Consider the following 21,752-nt stretch of genomic DNA (forward strand, 5'->3'; position numbering starts at 1 on the left):
CACATTAGGTATCATAAGGGACTGCATAAATTGATAATTAACCTAGTCTGCATCCTAGACTCCACACTAACTATGGAATCACAAATATCCCACCTCCAGAAGAAATCCATTTTCAAAATGAGATAATTAAGACTCATCAGACCATACTTTCATCAGCATCATTTTGCCCTCATTGTTCAGATGATGATTCTGCCCCACCTGGATTACTATAACTCTGCCTATATAGGAATCAACGCCACCCTAGTCCACAAAATTCAGCTCCTTGAAAACACTGCAATAAAACTCATTTTCAGACTGAAAAAATACAACTCAGTCTCCACCTACCTTAAGCAACTTCACTTGCTACTCATCTCACCACGAATAAAATTCAAAACATACTCTACGGAAACTCAGCCGCTCTTCTCGCAGAATTCTTAACTGGATACAACTAAACCTTCCCTCGACAAAAATTCTCAAGTACAGATGAATATTCCACTCCATGCTTACCTTCCTGTGAGTCAAAATCTGGAATGGCTTTACCCTATTCCAAAAAAAAAAAAAAAAGGAAAACTCTTCTCTTTGATAACTGAACACTACATGAACCTTCAAAAATATTCTGCCTAGTATGACTAGGTCCCACTTCTCCTTTTCTCCTATAAATTCTCTTCCTTCCCCCTTCAAAACCCCTCTATGCCCCTCTGCCTGCATAGGTATTGCGCGACCAACAAATATCAGATTAGATTAATGAAACTCCTAGAAAACCAAGAGGCTCCCTCAAATGCATAATCATAATATCTGCTTTTTATGGTGGAGTGGAAAAAAAGATTAAATCTCTACATGCTGGGAGAAACCTTCTCCCTCCCCTCTCTCGGATCACAGCAAAACAAATGCAGAGTCCTCAGCTGCTTCAGCAGGAATGATCAAGTTACAAGCCTCTTAGAACTCTCCCCTTATGCTTACATAGCTAATCTAATCCAGTATTTCTGAGTCACACTATACCTAATTAGGTTCAAGGCAATTTACAATATAGTCGGAGATCTTCATGCTTAAAATTAGGAGTTTAAAGGCAATTGCCTCCTTATAAAAGCATGATTCCAGAATGCTTTGCAGTGATTTCATATTGTGGACTGTAAGACAACAGTTTGCTAAACGCACACAAAACTCACATATATTGTAAATAGTAATGTCATGAACTGCACATCTCACTCAAGCAATTCATTGTGGATGCTCTTTAAAAAATAAAGCACAGTTACTTACCGTAACAGGTGTTATCCAGGGACAGCAGGCATATATTCTCACATGTGGGTGACGTCATCTACGGAGCCCCGATGCGGACAGCATTTCAAGCAAACTTGATTGAAGATTCAAGTTTGCAGTGCTGCACCAAGCATGTGTGCCTCCTGCTCCACTAGAGGGTGCATTCCCTCCTCGTGGTCTCCAGTTCACATATCCATCAAAGTAGCCAACCCCGGGGAGGTGGGCGGGTAGTGAGAATATATGCCTGCTGTCCCTGGATAACACCTGTTACGGTAAGTAACTGTGCTTTATCCAAGGACAAGCAGGCATGATATTCTCACATGTGGGTGACCTCCAAGCTAATAACGAAGGGGTGGAGGGAAGTTGGCAATTTAAGAAAACAGATTACGTAATACCGATTGGCCGAACCGACCATCGTTCCTGGACAATGTATCCAGGCAGTAGTGGGAGGTGAAGGTATGAACCGAAGACCACGTGGCAGCCTTGCAGATATCCTCGATAGGCGTAGACCTGAGAAAAGCTACCGAAGCTGCCATCGCTCGGACTTTATGCCCTGTGACTCGACCGTGTAGCGCGAGACCAGCCTGAGCGTAGCAAAAAGAAATACAAGCAGCCAACCAGTTTGTCAAGGTGCGCTTGGAAACTGGGTGCCCCAATCGATTGGGGTCGAACGATAAAAACAATTGAGGAACTTTCCGGTGAGATTGAGTGCGTTGGAGGTAGAAGGCCAGCGCTCTCTTACAGTCAAGGGTGTGAAGCGCCACCTCTCCAGGATGAGAGTGGGGCTTGGGAAAAAATACAGGCAGAACAATGGACTGGTTGAGATGAAAATCAGATACTACCTTAGGCAAGAACTTAGGGTGAGTGCGGAGGACTACCTTGTCATGGTGAAAAACCGTGAAGGGCGGGTCCGCCACCAGAGCTTGTAGTTCACTAACCCTCCGAGCAGATGTGAGGGCCAGCAAGAAGATCACTTTCCAAGTGAGAAACTTCAGATGACACTTATCCATAGGCTCAAAGGGGGGTTTCATCAGTTGAGCCAGGACGACGTTTAGATCCCAAACCACAGGGGGAGGTTTGATGGGAGGGTGAACATTCAAAAGACCTTTCATGAAACGAGAGACCAAGGGATGAAGCGAAAGAGCCTTCCCTTCCAGGGGCTGATGAAAGGCAGCGATTGCACTAAGATGCACGCGAATGGAAGTTGTCTTCAGGCCTGAGTGGGACAATTGAAGCAAATACTCCAGAACCAAAGGCACGGGGACTGTCATTGGGTCCTGGCGGTGGGAGGAGCACCAGGACGAGAATCTAGTCCATTTCTGGGAATAACAGAGTCTAGTTGATAGTTTCCTAGAAGCCTCCAATACCTCCCTGACCGACTGTGATAGTGGGGGAGAGGTCAGGGGGAAAGGAACCAAGCAGTCAGATGAAGAGACTGAAGATTGGGATGTAACAGTGAGCCTCGACTCTGAGATAGTAGAGAGGGAAATACAGGCAGAAGTAGGGGTTCCCTGACACTGAGTTGAAGCAGTAGGGAAAACCAAGGCTGGCGGGGCCACCGAGGAGCGATCAAGATCAGAGTGGCCCGCACCGATTTCAGATGAACCAGTGTCCTCAGGATCAGAGGGAAGGGTGGGAACGCATAGAGGAATCTTCCCTCCCAATCGAGGAGGAAGGCATCGGCCTCGAGACGTTCCGGGGAGTAAATCCTTGAACAGAAAAGAGGCAGTTTTTGGTTGTCGGGGGAGGCGAACAGATCTATCTGGGGGGTCCCCCACCTGTCGAATATCTGGCGTAGGACCTGAGCATGCAGGGACCACTTGTGTGGCTGGAGGAGGTGGCTGAGCCGGTCCGCCAGACAGTTTTGTTCTCCTTGTATGTAAACCGCTCGCAGGAAGATGTTTTGGGAGATTGCCCACTTCCTGACAGAGGGACCAGGACCCCGTCCCTCCTTGCTTGTTTACGTAGTACATCGCCACCTGGTTGTCCGTGCAGACGAGAACCACCCGGTCGTGAAGCAGGTGTTGAAAGGCCACCGCGGCGAGGTAAATGGCCCGAAGTTCCAGCACGTTGATGTGGCAGCAACGATCCTCTGCTGACCACAGACCTTGAGTGCGGAGACCATCTAGATGAGCCCCCCAAGCGTACTCCGATGAGTCCGTGGTTAGGACCTTGTGATACGTAGGGGCGAGAAATAGTAAACCTTTGGAAAGATTCGAAGAGTCGGCCCACCAATGGAGCGATCTTCGCAAGGAAGGAGTCACTGTCACAGGATGGGTGATCGGGTCCTGATCTTGACGCCATTGTGAGGCCAACGTCCACTGTGGTAATCGCAGATGAAGACATGCGAACGGAGTGACATGGATGGTAGAGGCCATATGGCCCAGGAGCGTCATCATTTGTTGCGCCGAGACGGAGGTCAGGCTCAAGGTCCGGCAGCTCAGATTTACCAGCGTCTCCCGACGTTGAGGGGGGAGAAAGGCACGAAGACGGACCGTGTCCAGCACGGCCCCGATGAATGGTAAGGACTGAGAGGGGCGCAGCTGGGATTTTGGAAAGTTTATCTCGAACCCCAGACTCTGAAGGAAAATAATAGTCTGTCGGGTCGCTGAGATAACCCTCTCCCTGGTCGGGGCTTTGATCAGCCAGTCGTCCAGGTATGGGAATACTTGCAGACCCCGGGAGCATAGGGTGGCCGCGACCACTACGAGACACTTCGTGAAGACCCGGGGGGACGAGGTCAGGCCGAAGGGGAGGACCCGATATTGTAGATTGAGGTCCCCGACTTGGAGCCGCAGGTATCTGCGACAAGCGGGGTGCACCGGAACATGGGTGTAGGCCTCCTTCAGATCGAGGGAGCAGAGCCAATCGCCCTTGTCGATTAAGAGGTAGAGAGTCGGAAGGGAAAGCATTCGGAACTTTTCCTGCACCAGAAATTTGTTCAGGCGTCTTAAGTCCAGAATTGGGCGCAGGTCTCCCGTCTTTTTTGGTACCAGGAAGTAGCGGGAGTAAAAACCTTGGCCCATCTGTTCCTGAGGAACCAGTTCCACCGCCCGCAGTTGAAGGAGATCTCGGGCCTCGGATAGAAGGAGGGACAACTGCGTTCGATTGGGGGGAGACGCACTCGGTGGGCTCTCGGGAGGGACCTCTCGAAAGTTGAGTGAGTATCCTGATGAGATCACGCCAAGGACCCATGAGTCCGACGTTATGGCTTCCCAGTGAGGGTAATAGGCTCGTAGGCGTCCCCCGATGGGAGGAAGGCCGGGCTTTGGCGCGGAAGGGGCCAGCCCCAGTCCGCGCATCCCGTCAAAAGGACGGAGACGGCTTTGTAGGTGCGGAGGGCTGTGATTTTGGCAGTGCCCTAGAGTGAGTCTGGGGACGCCGAGGTGGTGGTCTTGAAAAGGCCGGTGTGGACTTTTGGGGGTAGCACCGGGGCAATCCCCTGAAAGGCCTGGAGGTCGGTGGTTTTGGCTTCGGGCGGACGAGCGAGGCAAAGGAACGTTCGTGCTCTGAGAGCTTCTTTGTGGCTGCCTCGATGGTGTCGTCAAACAGTTCCTTGCCAACGCAAGGAAGGTTGGCTAAGCGGTCCTGGAGGTTAGGATCCATGTCGACCAACCGCAGCCACGCCAGCCGGCGCATGGCCACAGTGAAGGCAGCTACTTGGGATGAAAGTTCGAAGCCGTCGTAAGCGGTGTGGAATAAATGTAATCGGAGGTTTGAGAAATCCTCGAGGAGGAGTCCAAACGCTGCCTGGCGGGAGGTCGTTAGGTCTACTGAGAAGGCGCCCAGGAGCCCAATGAGGTGCTTCAGATATGAAGAAAAAGTAAATGTGTAGTTTAGAACTCGAGAGGCCATCATTGAGTTCTGATATAAGCGACGGCCAAATTTATCTAAGGTCCTGCCTTCGCGTCCCGGAGGAACGGCCGCGGATACCTTAGAGGGGTGAGCCTTTTTTAGGGAAGACTCCACCAATAGGGATTGGTGGGACAACTGTGGTTGCTCGAACCCCGGGCAGGGCACCTTACGGTATTTAGACTCCATCTTAGATGGGACAGCCGTCACCATGTAGGGAGTCTCGAGGTTCCTGATGAGGATCTGCCGGAGCACCGGGTTCAACGGCAGCCGGAGAGATTCTCGGGGCGGAGAAGGCATATCCAGCTCCGCCAGGTATTCTTTGGAGTATCTCGAATCAGACTGTAAGTCCAGGTCAAGGGCTCTTCCCATGTCCTGGACGAACCTCGTGAAGGAGGGCCGATGCCAGCCCGTGGCCCCATGCAGGGACGGTGAACGTGACCTCTGTTTCGCTGAAAATGACGGGGAAGCCTCCCTGGAATAGCGAGGTTCACGTTCAGAGCCTCGATCTGATGCCGGGGACGCGCTATGGAAGCGTTCCGGGGTCGAGGACATGCGTCGTCTCGAGGAGCCCCTTGGGGACGACGTCGGGGTAAGGGGTACCGACCGATGTCGAGTCGGAGACCTCTCCCCGGACTCCCTCGGCGGAAGCCTGGAGCCTCGGGCCGGAGCCCCGGCCCGAGGGGGAGTCAGAATCAGCTTGGGGTTAATGAGGGATAGCTCGGTCACCCATAGCGGTTCCCCTGATCGTGTCGAAGGTGAGCGGCCTCGGTTCGGAGGTGAACTCCTTGCCTTCTTTGAGAGTCGGTGTCCCGAGGAGTCTTGGACTTTCAATCTGCGTTTTGCCCCGCTGGTCTCCGCCGGGGTGGAGCACCTCGAGTGCCTCGGGGAAGAATCTGAGGACGAAGAGAGGTGGCGAAAATGGCGCATCTTGCCCCGAGGGGCTTCGACGCGAGGCTCAGGCTGGTCCGGCGCACGCGAGGTCGAAGTCGGGGCTGGGTGGAGGTGAGCCAAGGCAGCCGATAGCTCCGTCGAGATCATTGCCCGGAGCAGATCTTGGAATACCGGCACAGACAGCATCGATGGCATGTCCGAGGCCATTCCACCGAGGGCAATCTCGATTTAGAGCATTCCCGAGTGGTGGAAGCACTTCCAGAGGTCTTCGAGGGCTTCGTCGGGACCGTGGGAAGGGCATTTCCCCCTTGTCCAGCCATCGTCCCCGAGGTTGGCTTCTTTGAAGGCATGGAACCTGTCGAGGAAAGAGGAGACTTACCCGGAGCCATAGACTTCTGGAAACTCTGGGTCTTCGAGCTTGAGTCCCAAGGCGGGGCCGAGGTCAAGGCCGGGGCCGAAGCCGGGGCCGACCTCGAGGCCGAAGTCGAGGGTTGGTCGGCAGCAAACAGGTCCGCCATGCGGGCCCGTCGGCAGCAGAGCGCCCGGTGTTGGAAGGTTGCACACCGGGGGCAAGTTTCGGTGGGGTGATCAGCACCCAAGCAAAGGATGCACCAACGATGAGGGTCTGTAATGGATAATAGACGCTCGCACCGGGTGCACTTTTTAAAGCCGCTAATCGGCCGTGACATAGATCATGTAGCCGCGGCCTACCCGGCCACGATGACCCGGGAGCCCCCGGGCCGCAACGAAAGCGTGTTGAGCGCGAGGAGCAGGAATCAAGCTAGAATTAAGAAATTTAGCACAGCGACTTTGATAAACTACGAAAAAATAAAAAATCGCGGTGCAGGGAGCACTTTGGGGCAGAGCTAGGAAAAAAAACGGTCTTCTTAGCTCGGCGGAAAAAATTGAACTGGAGACCACGAGGAGGGGATGCGCCCTCTAGTGGAGCAGGAGGCACACATGCGTGGTGCAGCACTGCAGACTTGAATCTTCAATCAAGTTTGCTTGAAATGCTGTCCGCATCGGGGCTCCGTAGATGACGTCACCCACATGTGAGAATATCATGCCTGCTTGTCCTGGGATAATAATAATTTAAACAGCAGGGTTGGTTTGTTTTTCAGTTTCTGAGAATTATAAATATAACTGCCACTCTTAACAGTCAGGCTTGGTAGGCTTTCAGCACTAAGCAGTTGCATCCTGTATCCTTCAGGATAAAGGGAATAGCTGCCCATCTCTGGGCACGCCAATTGCCTGAGGCTTTTGGGAGCTGCTTTCAAATGAGAACAAAATTACAGTGAGGAGACTGATAGAAAATTATTTTTTTTTAATAAGTTAGAGAAATGTGGGTTTCTTCATTCTGACGCAAAACAAATGTAATCATACTTGTTACTTAAGGACTTGAATATATGTATACCCTAGAGAAAATGAGAGAGATATGATAGATATCTTAGTTCCTGAAAGATATTAATATTGAAATAAACCTCTCCCAGAGACATAGAGCTCCTTTTACGAAGCCGCATTAGCAATTTAACCCATGCTAATTTGCCTGCCGTGCTAGCCGCTACCGCCTCCTCTTGAGGAGGCGGTAGTTTTTTGGCTAGCGCGGGGATTAGCGTGCGCTAAAAAGGTGCGTGCGATAAAGCTGCTAACACGGCTTTGTAAAAGGAGCCCATAGTGGCAGTAGAGCTAAAGGACATGAATGGGGGTTACAGGGAGGTAAACCTAGTAGTAATGTCAGGAAATACTTTTTTCCAGTATTAAAAATAATACAGGAGTAAGATGAGAAATGTGTACACCAAAAAAGTTTTTTAAAAAACATGTCTTAATTGTCCAACCCAAGCAGCAAAGTTGAATTTAAACAAATGGCCTCAAAGTCCGGAGGACCAATAAACGTCCCCAGGGGCAGCGGCTCCTATAGGGGGAACTATGTTCAATCATAGGCCAGCTCCGGATAAAATACTGTACCACAAGGAAAAAACTCCCCCAAAAAGAAGAAAAACCTTAGGTTTAATCCGGGCTATACAAAAACTAAAAATAGCTGCAAAAAAACCAAATGGCTTGGGATGGACAGTTGCGAAACACTTGTGAGAATATGCAGAGCTAAAAATGTTAACAAAGGTCATAGAATGAAATTAAGAGGTAATAGGCTCAGGAGTAATCTAAGGAAATACTTTTTCACAGAGAGGGTAGTGGACTCCTGGAATTATCAGGTGAAGTGATAGTCAAAAGTGCTAAGCAAATTCAGCAATATATAGGATAGACATAGGGGAATGAAAATACAACATGGCTGTTTTAGGTGTTATCTTGGGCAAGAGTAGTGAGAACTGAGGCTGATGATAAATGGCAAAATACAGGTGAAGCTTTACTAACTCTAGGATTGTAGATCACTTTGTCATGTGCCATGAGTGAGGGTGCTGTGCTACTTAGGGTTAGAAGAAGACCTCTTAACTGTAAGTTGAGTAATTGGGGATGAAATGTGGGTGGCTGGTGCGGCTCTGATCACCTTGCTGGGCAGACTGGATGTACTGTATGATTCTTTCTGCCAATATGTACAGTGTTTGAGATAATACTGCACAAGCTTAGAAACATGATGGCAGATAAAGGCCAAATGGCCCATCTAGTCTGCCCATTCGCAGTAACCATGATCTCTTTCTCTCTCTAAGATCCCACATACCTATCCCACGCCTCCTTGAATTCAAATAATCTGTTTCAATCACTTCCTCTGGGAGACTGTTCCACGCTTTCTGTAAAAAAAAGTACACCTGAGCCTATCACCTCTTAACTTCATTCTAGGCCCTCACATTCCAGAGCTTCTTTTCAAGTGAGACTTGACTCATGCACATTTACACTACGTGGGTATTTAAATGTCTCTATCATATCTCTCCTCTAACACCTTTCCTCTAAAGTATACATATTGAGATCTTTAAGTCCATCCCCATATGCCTTATGAAGAAGACTACACACCATTTTAGTAGCCTTCCTCTGGACCGACTCCATCTTTCTTTAATATATTTTTGAAGATATGGTCTCCAGAATTGTACACAATATTCTAAATGAGGTTTCACCAGAGTCTTATACAAGGGCAACAGTGCCTCCTTTTATCTACTGGCCATACCTCTTCCTATGCACCCTGGCGTCCTTCTAGCTTTCGCCATAACTTTTTCAACATGTTTGGCCACCTTAAGATCATCACATACAATCACACCCAAGTCCCGCTCTTCTGTCATGCATATAAGTTTGTTACCCTCTAAACCAGTGTTCTTCAACCTTTTTATACCTGTGGACCGGCAGAAATAAAAGAATTATTTTGTGGACCGGCAAACTACTAAGATCGAAATAAAAAAACACATTTTCGCCCCGTCTCTGCAAGCTCGGTCCCCACAAACCATCTGATCCCATCTGCACAAGCCTCAGTTATGATTTTATATTGAACATATTTTATTAAAGTATAAAAAGAAACATATTCTGTACAATTGTCATTTTATAAATATAAATATTCAGAGCAAGGACCAACAAAACCCCTGTCTCCCCTCCCCTTCACATATATCCCCTCTACTATCAAGAAAACTGAACAAGCCAAATTATTACAGAATGCTACACAGAAATATCATGCTAACAGAATACTGCAGTCACACATGATAGGAATAATGTTAGGCTTTGCAGTCCCCATTATGTCTCTAGCAGGATATATATTTCAAATCTGATATATTGTAATGACAAAATAGAAATAAAATGATTTTTTTCTCCCTTTTGTGGTCTCTGCTTTCATCTTCTTTCCACTCTTCCTTCCAGCGTCTGCCCGTTCCATCCACTGTCTGGCCTCTCCCCCTTCCATATGTATCTGACTTCTTTCTATGCCCCTCTCCCCTTTCCATCCAGCCTATGCCTCCTCTCTCCTTTTTACATCATTCATTCCAGCTTCACTGCTTTCTTCATTTTTATCTCTCCTACACCAGATCTAGCATCTTTATCCCTCTCTCATTTCTCTGCTGACCCCCTTTCCAGCATCAATCTCTCTCTACTTTCTCATTCCTGTCTCTCCCCTTTCCCTCCTCTAATCTCCCTGCCAGCTGTTTCCTTTCTTTTTTCCTTCTCCCTTCCCTCCTTCCCCCTATCCAACAGTAGCTCTCTTCCGATCCCTTTCCCTCTTCCCCTCCCAGCAGCATCTCTCTTTCTACCTCCCTCCAGGTGCAGTAGCAGCTCTCCCTTTATCCAGCAGCTTCCCAACCTCCAACAGTGGCTTCCTCTCCTTCCAGCAGCTCTCAGTACTTGCCTGCAGCAGTGATTTCCTTAGGCAGCCTTGGGTCCGTTGCCGCCTCTGAGGAAAGGGGAAGTTGCTAAAGTGAATCACTGCCCTGGTAAGTACAGAGCTGCTAGGAGAGGAGACAGCCACTGTTGAAGGCTCCCCATGATCCTGTTGTGCCCTGCACATTCGCGACCCCCCCAAGACAGCAAAAATAGCTTTGCACCGCAGGCCCTGCCGCCCAAGACTAGCCGGAGGCATCCTACCCGCCGCATCCTGCACATGGGCAGACTCTCAGCACAGATGCTGCTGATGGCCCCAATCCACACGCTGACCCCCCATGCCCCCGCACACGCTGACCATCTCCCTTCTACCTGCACCTTCCCTGGGGCCCTCTTTGGCGACTCGGCAGGGGCAGCGATCAAGACAGGCTGCCGACGTCGGGCATTCCCTCTCTGAGTCCCGCCTATTTTATTTCAACTTCCTGTTTCCACATAGGCGAGACTCACAGAGGAAATGCCTGACGTCGGCAGCCTGTCTTGATCGCCTGAGGCTGGGAGGAACAGAAGATTTCCGCGAACACTACCGGGGCAGGAAATTTAACAGCGTCCATCTCGTCGGCCCTGCGCGGAGCGGCAGGAATTTTCTGCGGACCGGCGGTTGAAAACCTGTGCTCTAAACTGTACCGTTCCTTTGGGTTTTTGCAGTCCAAATGCATAACCTTGCATTTCTTGGCATTAAATTTTAGCTATGCCACTCAAATCAAATTTTAGCTGCCAAATTTCAGACCATTCTTCAAGCTTCGCCAGGTGTTTCTTCATGCTATTCACACCATCCTGGTTGTCTACTCTATTGCAGATTTTGGTATCATCCATAGAGAGGCAAATCTTACCTGACAGCCCTTCAGCAATATCGCTTATAAAAATGTTAAAAAGAACAGGCCCTAGAACAGAACAATGAGGCACACCACTGGTAACATCCTGTTCCTCAGAGCAATCTCCATTAACCACTATCCTATGTTGTCTTCCATTCAACCAGTTCTTGACCCAGCCCGTCACTTTGGGGCCCATCCTGAGGGCACTCAGTTTATTTATTAGACGTCTGTGTGGAACACTGTCAAAGGCTTTGCTAAATTCTAAATACACCACATCTAATGCACATCCTCTATCTAATTATCTGGTCACCCAGTCAAAGAAATTGATCAGATTTGTCTGACAAGACCTACCTCTAGTGAATCCATGTTGCCTCCAGTCCTGTAATCCACAGGATTCCAGAAACTTGACCATTCTATGTTATAAAAGTGTTTCCATTAATTTGCTTACCACAGAAGTCAGACTTACTGGCCTGTAATTCCCTACTTCTTCTTTACTTCCACTTTTGTGTAGAGGGACCACATCTGCCCTTCGCCAGTCCTTTGGTACCACTCCCTAGGGAAGCACTGAATAGGTCAGTCAGTGGAGCCACCAGAATTTCCCTAAGTTCCTTCATCACCTTTGAATGTACACTATCCAGTTCCATTGCTTTGTCTACCTTTAATTTAGTTAGCTCTTTGGTAACACAACCCTCTGAAAATCGATCAGGGTCTACCATCCTTGTTCACGTTTGTCTTCTGCAGTCCCACTCCCAGCGCTTCAGCCGTGAACACAGAACAGAAATATTTGTTAAGCAATTCAGCCTTTTCTTTATCGGCTACTACATATTCCTCCCCTTCACTTTTGAGTCTCACATTGCCACTTTTGCTCTTCTTCCCATCACTGATAGATCTAAAAAATGTTGTCTCACCATTTTACCGTGTCTATTTTTTCTTCCATTTATTTGCTTTCCTTACTACTCGACCAGCCTCTCTTAACTTTTCCCAGTATTTTTTCCTGTCTTCTTCTTTTTGCAATCTTTTGTAGTTTATGAAAGCTGACCTCTTATTCCTTACCTTCTCAGCTACTATTTTTGAAAACCAATGCGGCCTTCTTTTCCTCTGCCTCACAAAAAAGTTTGTCACCCTTACAATAACTCCTTTCAGTTTTGCCCCTATATTTCTACTCCTTCCAGACGTTCCCATCCAGACAGCAATTCTTTGATGTAATCCCCCATTAGTTCAAAGTGAGTTTTTTTTTTTTTAAGTCTAGAATCTTTACTTTTGAATGAGCCCCCTCTATACCTGTCTTAATATTAAATTGCACCATGCAGTGATCACTGGATGCCAGATGATTACATTACATTACATTACATTACATTAGGGATTTCTATTCCGCCATTACCTTGCGGTTCAAGGCGGATTACAAAAGGTTAATTTAAAAACAGAGTTACAATGATTAGCTAGAGAGGTAGGTTGTAGATCTTATAGACATTTAGCGGGTTGTTGAGGGTGAGGTGGTTTGTAGTAGAGTTGATGATCACCCACTTTAATATCACTTTCCCCATTTGTAAGCACTAAGTCCCGTATGACCCCCATCCTGCGTGGGTTCCATTATCAACAGCTGGAACAGTTCTCCGTACAGAGAATCCAGGATCTCCCTATTTCTAGAAGACCCCGCAATAGGGATTCCCTAATCAACATCTGGCATGTTAAAATCACTTATTAGTAAAACTTGTCCTTTTATAGATATATTCTGAATGTCTACTATTAAATCTCTATCCATTTCTTCCATCTGTGAAGGAGGCCTGTATATCACACCAATGTAAATATATTTACCATTCCCTCTTTCTAAATTGATTCAGAGTGCCTCTTCCTTGCCCTGTAGATCCTGCAATTGTGTGTCTTTAATCACTTGTACAATTATGTGTCTTTAATCACTTGTACAATTTCCCCAAAAAAACAACGTAACCCCTGGTTTAACTCTTCTCTCCTATTATTAAAATGACAATTGCGTTCTGCCGAACGCAAATGGCGTTCTAAACCTACCCAAAATAATTTAGATAACTACAAGAAACACTCACAATATTACCGTCAATCACATAATGCAGTAAAGAAACAATTTTATATTAAAAAGATTTCTAAGGCAAGAAATTCATCAGCTCTTTTAGATGAAAAATAATTTAGATAACTACAAGAAACACTCACAATATTACCGTCAATCACATAATGCAGTAAAGAAACAATTTTATATTAAAAAGATTTCTAAGGCAAGAAATTCATCAGCTCTTTTAGATGAAAACTAATTTAATAAGATCTAATATTCCAAGTAAAGCTACCATTTCCTCGGGTGTCATCTTTCCATTATCAACGATAAAGAAACAATTAAGAATAATTCTCTAACTGCCTCATGCTCCAATTCTCTCTACCCTGTTTAAAAGACATCGAACGTATGCTTCACTCTATTAATATAAAGGGTTCTAAAGCTGAGCCCCTTCCTCCTTTCTTTTTAAAATGCTACTTCCCTATATTTGGGCTCAAAATTGTTCATAAAAGTCTTTCTACTGCTAGTCTTCCAGTAGATTGGAAACACTCAATTCATTATCCTATTATCAAAGACCCGAAAAATAATTCAAAGGACTGTTCTAATTATCGCCCAATCACTAATCTCCCATTTCTAGCCAAACTAACTGAAAAGATCGTCTTTCACCAGCTGTCAGATTTCATTGATAAAACAGAGGCTCTGCATCCTAATCAAGCAGGTTTTCGTAAAAATCACTCCACAGAACATTCCCTTCTAGGTCTTACTACAACTATTCATTACTACCTTGACCAACACAAGTCTGTCCTACTTGTCTCCTTAGATCTCGCGGCCACATTTGATACTATAGATCACCATCTCCTTCTTCAACAACTTGCATCCATCAGTATATCTGATCAAGTCCTTGAATGGTTCAGATCATATTTTTCTGACAGGATATCCACCGTACATTTCAATAACTCAATTTCTAAGTCTTTTAATTCCAACTTTGGGATTCCACAAGGTTCCATACTGTCCTCCTTACTTTTTAATATCTACCTGGTTCCCCTCTTAACTCTCTGTCAATCGATTGGATTTACTGTCTATGCTTATGCCGATGATCTTCAATTTCTACATACCATTGATCCCACTAACCAAAATGATATCGCTATCATAAATCTCAAATTAACCAAAATTCATGATTGGCTAAATGCTAATATGTTTTCTTTAAGCATTTCTAAAACCAGCACTGTACTTTTCCCATGGAAAGAAGGTTTACAGTTAATTGCACCGTTTCCTCTTAAACTAACTACTATTATCAAAATACTAGGTGTTCTCATTGATAACAAACTTTCATTTCGGCCTCAAGTCAGTGCGCTTGTCAAAAATTGTTTTTACAAGCTTAGAATGATTAGATCTTTGGTTCCCCTCCTTGATGTAAATTCTCTTGTGTTAAATCATTCTCTCGTAATATCTAAAATGGATTACTGTAATTCATTATTAAAAGGGATATGCCTAAAAGATATAAAACGTCTTCAACTTATACAAAACACAGCTATCAAAATTATTTTGGGTTCAAAAAAATGATCACGTCACCCCTTTGTTACAAAAAGCCCACTGGTTACCTGTTCTACATAGGATTACATATAAAATTGCCCTCTTGACCTTTAAAACTATGCAAACTAATGCCCCTGCATTCATAGATAGACTACTGATCCCCTATGACCCTCCCAGAACCTTAAGATCAACCTCACAGCATTCCCTTAATGTCCCATCCTTAAAGATAATTGGTACTCATCGTACCCTTATTTTTTCAGTCACCGCCCCTTCAATTTGGAACTCTCTCCCTCTATACCTTAGAGCCGAACGAAACTTGTAGAAATTCAAAAGCAGCCTAAAGTGCTTGCTCTTTAAAGTTGCCTATAACTGATAGTTACACACGTATCTACTCCAGAAATTTTTAACTTTTTCCCTATTCCAATTGTATTTTCCTTTTATGTATTCTTTCTATAAATTGTAGTTCTTCCCTCCTTTCCCATTGTTTTCAAATCATAAGTATGTCTGTTTGGTTCATGTATGTCTAATAATCAGTTCTTGTATACCTAATTAATTAATTTAAAATTGTTTATCCCCTAGCTATTTTTTAAATACTTTGTACAACGCTTTGTATTTTCGGATAAGTGTTTAATCAAAACTTAAATAAACTATGAAACTATAGTAGGTATACACAAATAAATCTGAGTATCCATTGTGGATATGCTGAAAACCAGGCTTATTTACAACTCCTGGTTTATTTGCTCTCAAATGTGTATAATTTATATTCAGTATAAAAAGGTAAAAGGTAGTATACATTTGACAGCCACTATCATAAAAATTAATATAAAAATAAAAAACATTCATGAGTAAAAGTCCTTTAAAAGCTTCATGGGTGGAAAAGAATGGCAGTTGCTTAGCTACAAGGCTTTAAAGTGCTATCTTGGCACTTTAAAGCATGCCTTCTGATTGGAAGCACCACTATGGCAAAAGACAGTGTACGGGGAAAAAAAGTGAGAGCCAGATTAAAGCTAACTGGTTTGTCCTTGTTCAGTTAAGGAATAGTAAGTAGCAAAGGTCCATATTCTGAGATTTCTAAATTGGAAATTGGGCTGTCTTGCTGTAGGGTACTATAAGAGCAGAATTCTTTTGCATGCAGGTAAAGACATATTCAGTCTGTGGCATCTGGCTCTCCCACCATTTGGAATATACATGGGATAAAGTTAGAATATGAAACAGTAAGTTTTTCAGGTAGAGAAGGGGGGGAAGAGTAGGGGCAATCTTGAGAAAAACTAAGGTGGAGATGGGTGAGGAGGGCACAATCGAGAAAAACTGAGGTATGATGGGTTGTATTTGTGCTACTGCTTTCAAATATACTTTTTTTTTTAACCAAAATGATATGTTTAGCAATAAAATAATGAATATACAGTTATTTCCTGAAGGACTGATTTTCCAGAAACAAATTCTATTGCAGCTGAATAAAGATGTGCAAGAAAAGGAAAAAACTTCAGATAAGAACATAGTTCCGAAACCAGAAATCGACATGGGAAAGCCAGATCAAAACCAGCAAATTCAAAAGAAGCCTGTAGATGATCAAGGTAAGACACTGTCTGTAGCCCTAAAGAGCTACTGCTAATCTGTTTAGCCAAGCCTCCACATGTTTAGGTTAAGCTTACTCGAGGGCATTTCCTGTTGCTTTACATTGAGAGTTGATGTGACTTTATTAAAAACAAGAGAGTTTGACATGGTGAAAAGAAAAACAGAGGTCTGCAGTAATGGCCAAGTGACAGTTCACACAGGTTACTATGTCACATGATACAGCATGATGTTCTACAGTGGTATACATCACAAATATTTGTTAATTTTCCTTGCCAATTACTATTTTGTAGGCAGAATATAGCTAACTTATTGATGTGTCCTCTGTTATATAAGCAGTGCTTCTCCTAATTTTCATTACAAGTACATGGAAAGGTCAGCTAAGGAAAGTGTCTGAGCAAAATTCAAATACATTATATTTGTTACAAATCATGTTAAGTATTCAGGTTTATACATGCTATCTCCTACCATTAATGAGCTTACTTATATCTTGATAAGTAGAGGACAACCAAATACAGGGTTTTGGGGTTTCAGCCAAATATGCGGCCAAAATAGCCTCTTGATTTCAACTGAAATGATAGCCCCTAGACCCCCCCAGAAGAAAGCACACCCCTACCCCCAAACACGAGTATTGCCCTCCACCACTTATAAGCCCTCCCTGGGCCTACCTTAGAAGCTCTGGTAGTCTAATGGCCTCACTGGGGAAGGAGCAGTCCCCGGTCACTCATGTCCATGCTGGCTCTGCAATCAAAATGGCTGCTGTGACTTCCTATGGCAGCCATTTTGAGATGGGAACAGGCACGGGCAGGAATAATTCCCTACCCCAACAAGGCCACCAGGGCTTTTAAGGTAGGCTCAAGGAATACCTACATGTGGTTGAGGGGGGACAGAGAGTAGTCGTGCTTGTGGTTAAAGGGGGTGCGGTTTCAGTTTTTCCTGAAAATGCACCTCCCATTTTTGGCCAAAACTGAAGCATATTTGAATCTGGATTTCAGGCTGGTTTTGGCACCAAAACTGAAATGTGATTGCATCTATTGCTAAGGGAAAGTGATATGTGACGGAACAGGTGCCATGGAGCAGTTTTCAGCGTGTTTTGTAAAGTAAGATAATTTACTGCATTTTTCGCTCCATAAGATGCACTTTTTCCACCCCCAAAAAGGAGGTGGAAAAGGGGGTGCATCTTACGGAGCGAATACACCTCGCCCCCCCGCCCGGCGTTCTGCTGCTGCTCGGCGCACTGTGCTCCCTCCCCCCCCCCAAGCTGCTCACCGCCCTCTTACCCGCTGCAGGAAAGGAAGAGAAGAGCTGGCGGTGTGCAATCGGGCCCACAAGTCTTGCCCCGACGTCAATTCCAACCTCTTCCATGCTCCCCCGGGCACTGCTCCTTTAAAGCCGATGCTGCCACTGTAAATACTGTCGTGGTACCATAAGAGGCCGCAGTGTCCAAAGAAAAAAAGGAGATAGCTCCCTCCGATGTGTGACTTCAGGCACTCTGCGGCCAATGGGCAGAGAGCTGTGGCTCCCTCCGGCTCCCAAGCTGCAGCTCGCTGGGCTGGGGAACTATGCGCAAATTCAAGTTTGTAGACACCCTTCCCCCCCCAAGGAAGGACTCAGCCTGAGGTGAAGTCTGTGCAAGCATCAAAAAGGGCTAGAAGACCAGCTGCTGAGGTTTTGGTAAGTTTTGCCTCCTATTTGTAGGCGATATGTGCATACACTGCTCTCTAAGGCCAATTGATGGCCCGGACCTTATCTCCGATGTCAGAATTGACATCGAAGGAAGGCTTGTGGGGCCGATTGCACGTCGCCTGCCCTTTGTGGAGTTGGGCAGCAGGAGTCAGCTATTTTGCTGTGTCGACATCGGGTGTGCACGTTGAGTGCTGGTCCAGGAGTGCAGGAGCCGTCGAGGAATCTCTCATGGGATTTTGGGGTTCCTGGAACGTGGGCAGTGCTCCAGTTCCTGCCGTGTGATAGCCCGTTCCTGTGGCAAGTTCAGTGGTGTGTGTGTGTGTATGTGTGTTAGTGGCACTGGTGGGGCACAGCCTGGGAGGTGAGCTTCTGGTTATTTGGGGTAGTGGGTTGTTGGTAGGTTGGGGGTTTGGTGAAGAGGCTCCTTATGGCATCTGCTAAAAAGTCTGGTTCCAGGGGAGGGAGGAGTGGTGGAGCTTGAAGGGATCATTCTACAGCGGTGGCAGTACCTGTTGGTGGATCAGGGAGGAGGAATCGGCACAGCAGGGAGGAAGGCAGGCTTCGTGGAGTTGCAGCAGCAGTGGGTGAGTGGCGGACCAGGGAGGAGGAATCAGCGCGGCAGGGAGGAAAGCAGGCAGGCTTCGGTGCGGGAAGCAGGAAGGACAAAGGCTGCTAGGCAGTGAGGGGGAGGGGGCAAGAACTCAGAACATAGGAAGGAAGGAAGGAAGGAGGAAGGGAGGGAATAGAAAGAGACAATTGTTAGGCCTGAGGAAGTAAAGAAGGAAAGAAAGAACTATCTAGTGCAACCAGAAATTACCAGACAACAAAGGTAGGATTTCAATTTAGTTATCAAAATCTGTCTGCTGCAGTATATTTGACTATTTTTCTATGGGGCTGGGCTCAGAGGCACAATTTGGTTCAGAATATTTTTTCCTTGGTTTTTCCTCCTCTAAATCTAGGATGCGTCTTCTGGTCAGATGCGTCTTATGGAGCAAAAAATTACCCACAGAGCTAGCTTTATTATGCTGCCACCTTCCATCTACAAAATATTAACGTAATTGACAGATAGGAAGATAATATTAGGGTTAATATTATGTTTACCGGTAATTAAAAAGTAATGTTTTTTAAAAATAAAAATGCACCGAGATATCATTCTTTCTCCCTTTTATTTGCAAAACTGTTTATTGGTCAAAAGCACAATCAAAAACCACCAGACAGAATAATACAGCATAGACCAAATTTTCAAAACCATAAAAACCTCCCCTACCCACCACCCAAAAGAAAAAAAATAAAGAAATAAAAAAATAAAGGAATATAAAAAAATAAAGAAATAAAAGGCATGGAGCAGCAGAAGAGCAAATGTCACAAACAATCAAGAAAATAACTACTCAGTCAAATATTCAAAGCATGGCTATGAGCATACCCGGTCAAAGAGGCCCAGAAAGGCTCTCAAGTAAGTTGTAATTGTTGGCCTTTCACGGAGTCCCTCTCAGAAATGTCATAGTGTTCCATCTTCAATTGATAAATCATCAAGGATCGCCATTATGCCAAGGTAGGAGGATGTGCCTCCAGCCAATGTACTAAAATAGATTTCTTTCTAAACAATAAGGCACGCTTCAAAAAAGTATGTAGGCCTCTCAGAACAGGATGAGCCAAGGCTGAAGTAGTGAAGAGCATCTTTGGATGAGGCAAACAACGAGTGTTCCAAAGCTGAGCAATGTGATGAAGAAGAATCTTCCAAAAGCGCAAAACAACAGGACAAAAATAAAACATATGCCCCAAAGTTGCATTCATTCGCCCACATTTAGGACAACAGGAATCCGGACGAAGAGCAGCACAATATGCTCTGGCAGGGGAAATGTAAACCCACATAAGCAGTTTATATTGCAATTCAATCAAAGGAATAGAAGCCCAGGACTGCTTAAAAGACTTCAAAGTGCCCTTAAGCAATTCTGCAGAAATAAGGGTCCCCAAATCAACAGACCAACGCTCACTCAAAGAAGCAAAATCAAAACCAGGGACCTCTTCCAACAAAAATTTGCAAAGGAATTGCAAAGGAATCATAGATTGTGCCTCCAAACAATAAGCTTCCTTCAAAAACGGCCTTAGTTAAAGTTACAGGTGGTAAGGTGCATACATAATGTTGCAACTGCAAATAAGGGAATATATCATTAGGCATAAGCCCAAACTTCTGAACCAAATTTTGGTATGAATGCATCTGTCCAGCTGAGGTAAGTATATGGTGTAAGTAGACTAAGCCTTTATCTGACCAAGAAAAAACAGGGACGTCTCCATCCCAGGACGAAATTGTGGATTTCCCTTGATCGTCAATAATGGGGAGCTAACTGAAGAAAGTTTCAAATATGCATTGCCAAGCCTTACGAACTGAAAAGTAAACAGGATAAGTAGACAACACAAATTGCAAACACTGATCAGGAGCATGCAAAAGCGTACTGACAGTATAAGGAGCAAGAAGTTCCAACTCCACAGAAGTATAAGAAAAATAAGAGGTCCCGCAATACCAATCATTTAAATGACGCAATTGACAGGCAATAGCAAAATTATGAATATTAAGCAATCCCAATCCTCCCTTATCCCGAGGCATAGTAAGAGTCACATATGAAATACTAACACGTTTGGCCCCCCTCAAAAATCGCTGTATAGCCCTATGGAGTCGGAGATGATAAGTAGCCGAGCACAGTAATGGAAGCATTTGAAAAAAATATAACCATTGAGGTACTTCAATCATATTATATAAAGCTATATGCCCCATCAAGGAGAGTGGGAACGACTGCCACATGCACAACTTAGTTTCAGTAGTCTGAAGCAACGGCTCCAAATTAAGCGAAGCTAAAGTAGACAAGTCCCCATAGAGCCAAAGTCCCAAATACTTAAATTTACCATCTGCCCACTTAAGAGGAAACAGTCCCTCCCAATCGGTTCGCACCGACGAAGGAATCGCTAAAACTTCAGACTTATGAGCGTTTAAACGATATCCTGAATAATAACTAAATTCCCCCAAAACTCCCAATGCATGTTGTAAGGAAGAATGTACATTAGTTAAAATCAAAAGGATGTCATCAGCAAATGCCAAGGATTTTACTTGCCCTGATGGAAACTGGACACCCACCACAGCTTGATCCCTCTGCAGAGTTCTCAACAAGGGTTCAAGATATAACAAAAACAACAAAGGTGAAAGAGGACACCCCTGTCGTGTACCCCTACACCCCTACTACCATTAACCAAAAGAACCGCCGATGGGAAAGAATAAAGAGTGCTCAACGCCTGACGAAACCACCTCTGAAAACCCATATAATCTAAGACACGGAACAAGTAAGACCAACTGACTTGGTCAAAAGCCTTTTCCACGTCCAGTCCCACTAAAAGGAGTGGTTCTTTAATGTGCAAACAATGGGCTACAAAACAATAGATAACAAAACCTTCTGCATGTTGACAACAGACTGCCTGCCCAGCACAAATCCCACCTGCTCCGGACAAATATAACGTGGCAAAATGAGAGCCAGCCTAGTAGCCAAAATCCGGGCTAATATTTTTAAATCAACATTAATAAGGGAAATTGAGCGATAAGAATCAGGGCAATGTGCAGGCTTACCAGGCTTAAGAAGCAATGTAATCAAAGCTTGATTGGTATGCAGTGGGAAGCCTCCCGCAGTCAGACCCACTTCATAATAGTTTACCAACGGGGCCTGTACTAGATGGGATACAAGTTTTAAAAAATCAGGAGAATATCCATCAAGACCAGGTGCCGTACCATGCTTCATCGCCTTTATCACTTTCTGTACCTCCAAACCTGAGATGGGACCATTCAATGCGACCAAATC

At 45.3% G+C, this 21,752-nt stretch overlaps 1 protein-coding gene across 1 annotated transcript in view; it reads left to right on the forward strand.

Moving 5' to 3' along the window:
• The window catches only part of GOLM1 (golgi membrane protein 1), a 242,290-nt gene that overhangs the window by 177,189 nt on the left and 43,349 nt on the right, over positions 1-21,752 (forward strand). Inside the window, exon 7 of the mRNA XM_033927763.1 lies at positions 16,103-16,226. Within this exon, the coding sequence (XP_033783654.1) occupies positions 16,103-16,226 (124 nt within the window). The remainder of the gene's footprint in view (positions 1-16,102; positions 16,227-21,752) is intronic.

This window comes from Geotrypetes seraphini, chromosome 1 (assembly GCF_902459505.1).
Source record: "Geotrypetes seraphini chromosome 1, aGeoSer1.1, whole genome shotgun sequence".
In the NCBI taxonomy this organism is placed as follows: Eukaryota; Metazoa; Chordata; class Amphibia; order Gymnophiona; family Dermophiidae; genus Geotrypetes; species Geotrypetes seraphini.